The following is a 10411-nucleotide window of genomic DNA, read 5'->3' as shown; positions in this document are numbered from 1 at the left end:
GTGTATAGTTACCACTGGGTCGGTTTTCTGTCGATTTTAACTGACGCAATCCGTCGGTTACGAAAAGCGAGAGAGAACTTGAGGAAAAAAGTTGAGGTTAAAGAATGAACTTAAGGAAAAAGAAGCAGGGAGAAAGAAATATAGGTCTGAGGAATGGTTTAATGATTAATCTCACGAAGGTTTATGAGTTTGTATGCTGTTTGTATAAAAAAATAGACGGAGACCAAATTTGATAAGTTTTTGGATAGTTAAAGGACTAAAACTGGTAAGTGTATAGTTAAGGGACCATTTTAGACCTAGTCCCGTAGATAAGAGACTATTTATGGCCTTTTCTCAACAAACCAACATACGGCGTTATACGCGACCGATGTTAAGGACTATTTTTGGTTCTTAGTTCCGAATCCATGCCTAATTATTAATAGTACGAGTTAATCCATCCAAATTCATGGCATTGGAGGAGCAATCCGATTGGTCCAAATTACCAGATGATTTGAAAGTTGAGATTTTGTGCCCTTTACCCGAGAAACCTTTAATTTCGTTCAAAAGGGTGTCCAAAGATTGGTCCTTTTTAATTTCTTATGATTGTGTTCCTAGATTATCTCCACCATCACCTTGTGCCCCTATCTGTGGTGTCTTTGGTCCTTGCTTTACTCGTGACCCAGCCAAGATTTCCAACATAGTATTCTCTCCTCACGGAGCTTACCATAGCGTGTATTATCACCGTCAGAGGCACCATAAACCAGATCCTATTGGTACCTACTTGGATTCCTTGCCCTTCCACATGTACTACTAAAAATCTACATGACTGCTGCAGTGGTTTCCTTCTTATATTCCGCAATGACTACGAACCTGCCCAGTATTTAATTTGTAATCCAGCTACCAGAGGCAATCTAGTACAAATCAAAGCACACCCTTTAACTTCTCTCTCCTATGTAATGGCACCTAACGTCTATATTTCTTAAACAGTGACCGGAAATTAGGGCTTCGGCTATGGCTTCTCCGGCTGCTCACACACCGGAGAAACTACCTACTCTTCCCGATCCTACAACTTCTACCAACAATACCAAACCCGAATCAACCAACCCCTCTTCGTATGCCAATGCTATTAACACTGTGAACAAACCCCCAAAAGAATTTGGAGACCCATCTGTCAAAGCTCAATACACATCCCACAATGGAGTTCCGGCAATACTCTTCAAAGCTGGAGAATTTTATGGAACAATGGCCAAGGAATGTACACTAGCTATTGTTGGTCGATTCTTGAAACCAAGACCTCAAATAGATCGAACCAGATCTGCCTTTCTCGGAAAAGTTCCTCTAAAAGGTACTGTTACTATCGGTGTTTATGATAATTATAATATTTTTTTGGATTGCACCAACGAAGAAGATTTTGCTTCTATTTGGCCTAGATGAGTCATGACTATTGAGGGGATGCAGATGTGGTTAGCTAAATGGTCTCCTGATTGGAGACCGGAGATCGATAGCCCGATAGTTCCAGTTTGGGTTCTCTTACCAGAACTCCCTTTTCACTGTCACGCTTCGTTCTATATTAGGCAAATCCTTAACCCAATTGGTATACCAATTGGAATGGACAATGTCGCTGGAGGTAGAACTCGACCCGGTATGGCAAAGGTAAGAGTTGAGATAGACCTCACTAAACCTAGAATTCACAAACTTTGGATTGGAGTTGAAGAGGAAAATAGCCCTTTAAAAGGCTTCTACCAGAAACTTGAGTATGAAACCATGCCTAAATATTGCACCCATTGCAGTTTATTGGGACATGCTATTGATGAATGCAGAGTTTTGGCAAGAAAGAAAAAACTAGAAGAGGAAAATCAATTAGCTGCCAAAAGAAAGGACAATAATAACAAGAATAAGGAGGGTAAAACGGAAGACAAAAATAGCAACCAAGGAATTGCCAGCACAAAGAAAGACCATACCAAACATCCTGATAATTTTGACACTGTCAATGAGCAAAGAGGTGGAAAGGCTCTTACTGTTGAGAAAGGACAGACTAGTGGGTCTATGATAGATCAGGGAAAAAACAAGAAGAGTAAGAATCAAGGCCAGACAGTGCATAAATATGTAGGGAACAGCAATTTCCGTGCTACTACTATGGAACCAAGAATCACTGCTGATGCTGAGATACCAGTGGCTACTGAAGCTATTGAGACCAATGAAGACAAGATAACAAGAAAAACCAATGAAGTCACTCATGAGGAACAGGGCAAAATCGCTAAGAAAAAAGCTAAGAACAAAAAAAGGAAACTGTATAGGAAAAGCAGCCTCATGAAGGTCAAGAATATGATTTTGACCAAATATCCTCCAAAACATGCTACAGATGGAACCAATACTGCTACAAGAGGAGACAAAAGACATGACAAACACCCCTAAAATAAGGAAACCCAAGAAGAAAACAGTCCGAATCCTGGAAAACAAAAAAAAATCTACAATGCTGGGGAAAAGGACCACAAGCAAAACAAAAAGAACAACAGACAAAGTGAAAACAACAAAATTCAGCAGATGGAACTTCAGACTGGGGAGGAAAATAGCTCCAACAACAGGATCCAACACCATGAACCTGACCCCCCAGACAAGTTCATAAATGCCTTTAATTAGGAAGGACTTAGTGGGGAGTTGATGGTGGATCTAAGATCACTAGAAATCCTTCAAAACAGTAATGAACAGGATCTACAGGAATCTGAGGTTCAAAAACCACAACAAGAAGGAAAAGATAATTATGCTAGTGCCACAGAAGAACAACTTGGTACCTCTGACTCAGAAGAGGAAGAAGTGGCAAATAGTTATGAAGAAGCTATTAGCCACCACTTTGAAGATCCAGAGGACCCTGTAGACAAAGAAGTTTCTCAAACAATTGCCAAGTAGGGTCTGTCTCTAAGAAAACATAGAAAGAAGAAAAGCAGAAGTAAAAGGGGACAACCCAAACCTCTTACTATCATGCAAAAGGAAAGTGACTAAGAAAACTCCAATAGTTCTGATGATGAACATTATTAATTGGAATATTAGGGGTGTTAAGTCCAATGGAGCAAGTGAAAGACTAGATAGACTAGTCAGAATGCATAATGTTAGCCTAGTTATTCTTCAGGAACCTTTTCTACCTGCGGATCAACTGGAGGACTACAAAAATATCATGGGATTTGATTATGCTGCTTCTAACAAAAATAGCAAAATCTAGTGCCTTTGGAAAAACAATTTGGATTGTACTATCATCAACAATAGCAAACAAGAAATAACTCTGAAAATCAGTCACAATGGACAAACCTGCTGGATTACAGGAGTCTATGCCAAATCTACCATTGTGAGAAGAAGGAAGCTTTGGAATAGGATCATGAGAATCAAGAATTATGTTAATGGACCTTGTTCCATCATGGGGGATTTCGATTCAATCTTAGAAGCTGTTGAAAAGAAAGGAGGTGTGCCATACAACCTTAATAAGAGCACTGATTTTAGAACTTGTATGGATGACACTGGTATGACTGACTTAGGCTTCACCGGCTATCCATTCACTTGGTGCAATGGTAGAGGCAGAAGTAAAAGAATCAGCAAAAGGCTTGACAGAATTATGGCAAATGAAGAATGGACAGACATGTTTCAATCCAATAGAGTAGATCATAGAGCCAAAACAAGCTCAGATCACAGTCTCATGCTGTTCAGAATTGGCGAGAACAACCAAGATTACATCAAATATTTCAGATTCTTAAACTTCTGGACCTTTCAAAGAGACTATGAAGAGACTGTACAAGAAGCTTGGAACATTGAAGTTCATAGCAATCAGCTTTGGACCTTACAGCAAAAACTGAAGAATTTGGCTAGAGTGTTGAGCAAGTGGTCTCGGGAAAAAATTGGAGATGTATTTGCTACGGTTAAACTACTAAAAACTGACATATGCAGACTGGAGGAAGAATATGGAGCAGATGACTCTGATACAAATAGACAAGCCCTCTATAAGGCCCAGGCTGAATATATTAAATGGCTCAAAATGCAAGACTCTATTCTTAAACAAAAAGCCAGAATAAAATGGTTTGAGGAAGGGGATTCTAACACCAAGTACTTTTACAGTGTTGTAAAGGAAAAGAGGAGAAAGGCACACATTCACAGAATCAGAAACTTTTATGGTCACTAGATTGAGGGCAATGAAGATATTTTTAACGCTGCTGTGGAGCACTTCAGTAGCCTTTTCACCCATTTTCCTAGTGATAATGATTTATCCATATTGAACTGGATTGACACTTCTATCACTGAGGAAGAAAACAGCTTTATGTGCTCTATCCCCGAAGATGAAGAAATCAAAGGTGCTGTTTTTTCCGTTGACCCAAACAGCGCTGCTGGCCCTGATGGGTATAATGGACACTTTTATCACGCTACTTGGAACATTATTCAACTTGAAGTTTGCAACTTTGTCAAAGCCTTTTTCACTGGCACCTTCCTTACCAAATACTATACCCACACCAACCTTGTTCTCATCCCTAAAGTACCATCACCTACTACCCTGGATCATCTAAGACCTATTAGCCTTTGCAATGTCTCCAATAAAATTATCTCAAAGATTGCCACCCTTTTGCCCAAACTCATCTCAGATAACCAATCAGGATTTGTTAAGGGGAGACTCATCACAGAAAACATCTTACTCACTCAAGAGATAGTCCATGGTATGAAACAAGCCAACCAGGGGGGAAACGTCATCATCAAACTGGATATGTCTAAAGCTTATGACAAACTTTAGTGGTCTTTCCTTACTGCTGTACTCTGGAAAATGAAATTTTTTGAGCATGTTATTGATCTTATTGCTAGACTTATTTCAGATAACTGGTATTCCATCCGCATTAATGGAACCATATATGGTTTCTTTAAATCTTCTAGAGGAGTAAAGCAAGGAGACCCCATCTCTCCCTCTTTGTTCATTCTAGCTGTCGAAGCTTTGTCAAGAGCCCTGAACAGTCTACACTCCAATGACAAGTTTATAGGCTTCTCTATGAGCAACAATGGCCCAAAAATAAACCACTTGAGCTATGCTGATGACCTAGTCCTCTTCTCTTTCGGAGATAGGAGGTCCATTAATCTAATTATGAAGATTCTCAAGGATTATCAACACGCTTCGGGACAAGAAATCAATCAGGACAAGAGTTTCTTCATCACTCACAATTCCACAGACTATAGAAGCAATAGAAGAATCAACAGGTGGATAGGTTTCAAACAATCTGAGTTTCCTTTCACATACCTGGGCTGTCCCATCTACACTGGAAGGAAGAAAGTTTGTTATTTCTTTAATCTTGCCTCCAAGGTCCAGATTAAAACTGAAGGATGGCAAAGCAAATTCCTCTCTTTTGGTGGGAAATATCTAATCATATCCCATATCCTTCAATCGCAGACCTTTTATTTACTTGCTGCTCTAACCCCTCCCAAAGGCATTATTAGTCAAATTGAGATGTATTTCTCTAATTTTTTCTGGAGGGAGAAGGATAAGAAAAAGAAACACCACTGGAGTTCTTGGAAGAACCTTAGCTTCCCTTATTCCGAAGGAGGTGTAGGATTCAAAAAGCTGAAGGATTACTGTAATACCTTTGCTGCGAAAAGGTGGTGGAGACTTAGAACAGAGGACAATTTATGGACTAAGTTCTTAAAGGCTAAATACTGCCCTAGGTCCAATCTTATCTCTAAGGTGCCAGTTCCTAAAGTCTCTAGCGCATGGAGAGACTTACTTGCGACTATAATCCGAATTGAGCCTTATATCTACTGGAAAATCCATGAGGGTAGCATTTTTTTCTGGTGGGACAACTGGATCCCATCAGGTCCCATACAGTCCAACATCATATACAACAACAAACCTGGTAACACTAAGGTAAAAAAGTTCTTCCTCAATAATGACTGGAACACCAACAGACTCCAACGAACTGTCAACAATTATATCACCCAAGAAATTTCCCAATTTCCTTTCAACACTGCACAAGGTAAAGACCAACCTATATGGACCCAAAGTCCATAAGGTAAGTTTACATGCTCCTCTGCATTTCAATTATTAAGACAAAAGAGACCTGAATGTCAACTGCTTGAGAAGATCTGGCATAGCCATATCCCTTTCAAAATCTCTTTTAACACTTGGAGAATCCTAAAAAGAAAGCTTCCTTTTGATAACACTATTAATAAGTTCGGGATTACTTCTAACTCTGACTGTATATGTTGTATACAACCGAAACCTGACACGCTAAATCATATATTTTCTACTGGAGACTTGGCTATTCAGGTATGGAACTCCTTTTCTACTCCTCTTGGTTTCCGGACCAGAGGAAGAAATTTAATGTCCATTTTAAACCAATGGTGGGCCATACATAAAAAAAATCAAGTTCATAAGTTTTTACTATATGTTACTACTATTATTGTTGTGTGGGAATTGTGGAAAGCCAAGTGCAATAAAAAGTATGGACAAAAGAACTTTTCAGTGTTCAGAATCAAACAGTAGATCCTCTACCAGATCGAAACAAGTATGGGAAGGAAATTCAGTCCCATGGATAGCATCTGGAATTGGAACACCGTTTGTCACATCTCAGAATCTTATAAACTTCAACTCAGAAGCATCATGGTGCTATGGAACTGTCCAGGCGATAACGAATGGAAACTCAACACAGATGGAAGTTACATAGCTGACCAAGGCAAGGCAGGGGCAGGGGGCATCCTTAGAAAGAGTAATGGACACATGGTAATGGCATTCACCTCACCAGTACATTTCACCACTAACAACTACTCCGAGACCCAGGCTGCCTTACAAGGAATTCAGTGGTGCTTGGATCACAACTTCAACAATCTTATCCTTGAGCTAGACTCACTTCTTGTGGTTAGCATGATTCTTGCCAAATGTAAAGTCCCTTGGAAATTCCAAAATGATATTGCCTTCATTCAACAAGCGGTTCAACTACACAACATCACTGTTCAACATTGCTTTAGAGAAGGGAATGACGTTGCTGACTTACTCTCTAAACACACCAACCTTCTCACTGAGAAAGCAATCTATCTCAATGAAAGGGACCTCCCCCCTGATATCAGAGGTGCAATTAAAATAGACAGAATGAAAGTTCCTTCTTTCAGGACCAGGCCCAAAAAACACTCTGGATGGCACTTTGATCCTCCTTAGATCAGGACTCATTGGCCAGCTATCAATGATAGATTTGTGGCCAATTTTTGCTAAAAAAAAAAAATCCAGCTACCAGAGAAACTATTACTATACCTGTCAATCCAAAGCAGGATCAAAATTCGATCTTGGTGGACAGTTCGCTCCTTTTCGATCCAAGCGAGTCGTTAGAATACAAGATTATTCGGTTCGTTCACTCCATTGGTAAAGCCACTATACGGTTCCAGGATGTTTTTTCTTCTGAGACGGAAGAATGTATTGAGTACAAACTTCCTCTTGAGCCTAAGGTTCTGCAATAGGATGGATTAAGAACTCAGTCTATTTGGATGGAGTCCTGTACAGAATATCGGGTGATGGCTGTCTCATTCGTATACGCATAAGATGTAACCCTAATTTTGCAAATATAAATGCTTGGGCTACCATTGAATTTCCAGATCAGCAGCAAAGCAACAAGTATGTAGGATCTATTGAAGCATCAAGAGGCCATCTGTATTATTTCAATCGGAATGCATCTGACTTCCTTATTTGGATGCTGGAGAATGAGAATGGTACTCAATGGGCTTTGAAGCACAATATCAGCATATATGGTTTGCAAAATTCTGTGGCCGGATATTACTGCAGGGTGTTGGGAGATAAGGTTTGGTCTACCATTCAGCCTTGTGTACTTCTTTCTAATTCGGAGGATATTATCCTTTTTGAAACTCCTTGGTTTTTGGTAACTTATAAGTTTAAACTCAAGTCCTTTGATTTTTATACTGCCAATTTCCGGAGTTGTGAAACAAGAAGGTTAGGACAATCTTTTCCTTACTCGCGAAGTCTCATTGTACTCAATAGTATCATCAATAAGCATCTTGGATCATCTACCTCATTCAGCAAGTTCTAATTATTTATATTGTATTTTGCTAGTCAACTTTGCATAGGTAGTAACTATGTTTACTGACGGTTATTAGGTTCAGTCTTTGGGCCCTCCTCCCTATATGTGTCTTCTTTGTTTTCTTTATGTTGCATAGACTTCAAGAAGAAGATCGACATTTTTTATTTTTGAACATTAGTTCATGTAAATTTGTCATTGTGCCAGGGTATGCTACCATATTGACTGAATTCTGATGTGGCCTTCAGATTCCATGTTCAAAGTGTAAGATTGATAATACCCCAAGACTTTGCTTTAGTGATAAGAGTGCAACGCGCGATGTGTGGGTTAGGTGCACGTTGCGAGTTCAAACTTGCACAGACAGAGCCTGGTATTTAAGTGAAGTAGGATAGAGGAGTGAGCCATTATTCATTGAGTTTTGAAACATATGACCGCTAGCCCTCTAGGATTTCTTAATTATAAAATAAGCGTGTAATGATGATACCAAGACCACTAAGGATGAGCAAAACCCATGTCCCTTAAAGCAATCTTACTCGGATCAGATTTCAAAATATCACCTAAAGTCTCCTAGAATTGCGATAGATATTGCTCTGCGATTCTTGTGAAGGGCGTCTATCCCTTATAAATATTAATGTTAATTTAATTAAACTTATTAGTTTAAATACAAGTCCTTTGATTTGTATGATGTAAAATTCCGGAGTCGTGAAACAAGAAGATTAGTGAAATCTCTTCCTTACTCGCGAAGTCTAGTTGTACTCAATAGTATCATGAATAAGCATCTTGGATCATCCGCTTCATTCAGTAAGTCTCCTAACTTATTTCTCTTGTATTTTGCGATTTAACTTTGCATAGGTAGTAACTATATTTACTGACTGTTATTAGGTTCAGTCTTCGAGCTCTCCTCCCTATCTGTTTTTCTTTATGTTGCATAGACTTCAAGTAGAAGATCGACATTTTTTATTGTTGACACATTTGTTCATGTACGTAGAAGTTCGACATTTTTATCGTTGGCATATTTGTAAATTTGTCATTGTGCAAGGGTGTGCTGCCAAATTAATTGACCGAATTTCTGATCTGGCCTTCAGATCACCTGTTCAAATTAAGTGTAAGATTGGTAATAGCTCCCAAGACTTTGGTTTAGTGGTAATAGCGCAACGCATGATATGTGGGATAGGTGCACGTTACGAGTTCGAATTCGCCACAGGCACCGCTAGCCCTCGGGGATTTCTTAATCCATAGACTAACCACTAAGAAAAAGCAAAATCCCTTAAAGCAATTACTCGGACCAGATTTCAAAATATCACCTGAAGTCTCCTAGAATTGCTGATAGAAATCGGGTTCGAAGTGTTTGCGATTCTTGTGAAGGGCGTCTGTTCCTTAGGATATATTTCTTTGAAGTTTTAAGTGTTGGAACTAATTGTTTACAATGGTAGCAAAGGTGAAAAGCATGAAAGTGCCCGAGGTCTGCTAGCGGTTTAAGCTCAAAACGCAACTAAAACATGAGCTTTAGTAAAGAAATAAAGAAATTATCCATGAACTAGTAGAAACCATGTGATTTTTTACTTGTTCCTTTCACTCTTTCGGTTGCTCTAAGGACTCTTGTTGTCTACATTCATATGCCACTACGTTGTTCGTTTGCATAAACAAGTTAAGCTAGATACTATCTAACAATGGGAATTGTTTGATCACGTGCTTTATTAATCGTCATCTCAAAAAACAAAGGTACATTATTAATCGTCATCTCAAAAAACAAAGGTACATAAATTATTTCCAGACATAAAAATCATCATGATTATATATATAATTCACTACCGCTTCCCGTGTCAGTCAATGAAATTGCAAAATTCCTATAAAATAAGAAAACCCGAATGACAAATTAAAATTTAATATAGGTAACCGAATCAACAACTCTTCTATAGGTGTCGCAGCAAAGGACGTTGAAATCAGATCATCATTTTTGTCCTTGCCTCAAATACTCAAGAAACATATAGTTTTGACTGCCTAGGCATGTTACGTTGTGGCTATTCGTGTAATCACTGTGTTTAGGCTCCCCTAGATTCCATGTAATAATCAAACTCTTCAAGCATAATATTTCTGTTGCTTTTTCAGTTTTCTTGGTGACTCCTAATAAGGAGGTCACGAAGTATATACATGGACGAATTCTTAATGGTTGCCAATACTTCGCGATAGATTCCTTTAATCAAAGTTAAAGGGTATTTTTCAAGATTAACGGGTAAGTCTATCTTTTTAATATTGGTTCAAACTATTGTTTGATTACAGAAAATTGGACACTTAATAGTTAAAAGGGACAAGTGCAACAAATTTAAATAGGAACACGGAAAACTGGAGAAAATGAAAGAAACAGAGAAGAGCTTGATTAACTGTCTGCGAATTCC

At 38.8% G+C, this 10411-nt stretch overlaps 2 protein-coding genes across 2 annotated transcripts; both read left to right on the top strand.

The window, feature by feature from the left end:
- The first annotated feature begins 1416 nt into the window (after positions 1-1416).
- On the top strand, positions 1417-2394 carry LOC132619608 (uncharacterized). The gene has a single exon (XM_060334459.1). The coding sequence runs from the start codon at positions 1417-1419 to the stop codon at positions 2392-2394; it is 978 nt and encodes a 325-aa protein (XP_060190442.1).
- Positions 2395-3349: 955 nt separating this feature from the next.
- LOC132619606 (uncharacterized) lies at positions 3350-4744 on the top strand. The gene is made up of 2 exons (XM_060334458.1): positions 3350-4084; positions 4145-4744. The coding sequence occupies exons 1-2, from the start codon at positions 3350-3352 to the stop codon at positions 4742-4744; spliced, it is 1335 nt and encodes a 444-aa protein (XP_060190441.1).
- The last annotated feature ends 5667 nt before the right edge of the window (positions 4745-10411 follow it).

This window comes from Lycium barbarum, chromosome 11, assembly GCF_019175385.1.
Source record: "Lycium barbarum isolate Lr01 chromosome 11, ASM1917538v2, whole genome shotgun sequence".
In the NCBI taxonomy this organism is placed as follows: Eukaryota; Viridiplantae; Streptophyta; class Magnoliopsida; order Solanales; family Solanaceae; genus Lycium; species Lycium barbarum.
Note: the sequence above shows the minus strand (reverse complement) of the source record. Positions and strands in the feature narration are given on the sequence as shown.

Coding starts and splice junctions, on each gene's coding strand:
- LOC132619606 (XM_060334458.1), top strand. CDS start 3,350: ATGAGAATCAAGAATTATGTTAATGGACCTTGTTCCATCATGGGGGAT. Junction 4,085..4,144: donor CCAAGTACTTTTACAGTGTT/GTAAAGGAAAAG, acceptor TATGGTCACTAG/ATTGAGGGCAATGAAGATAT.
- LOC132619608 (XM_060334459.1), top strand. CDS start 1,417: ATGACTATTGAGGGGATGCAGATGTGGTTAGCTAAATGGTCTCCTGAT.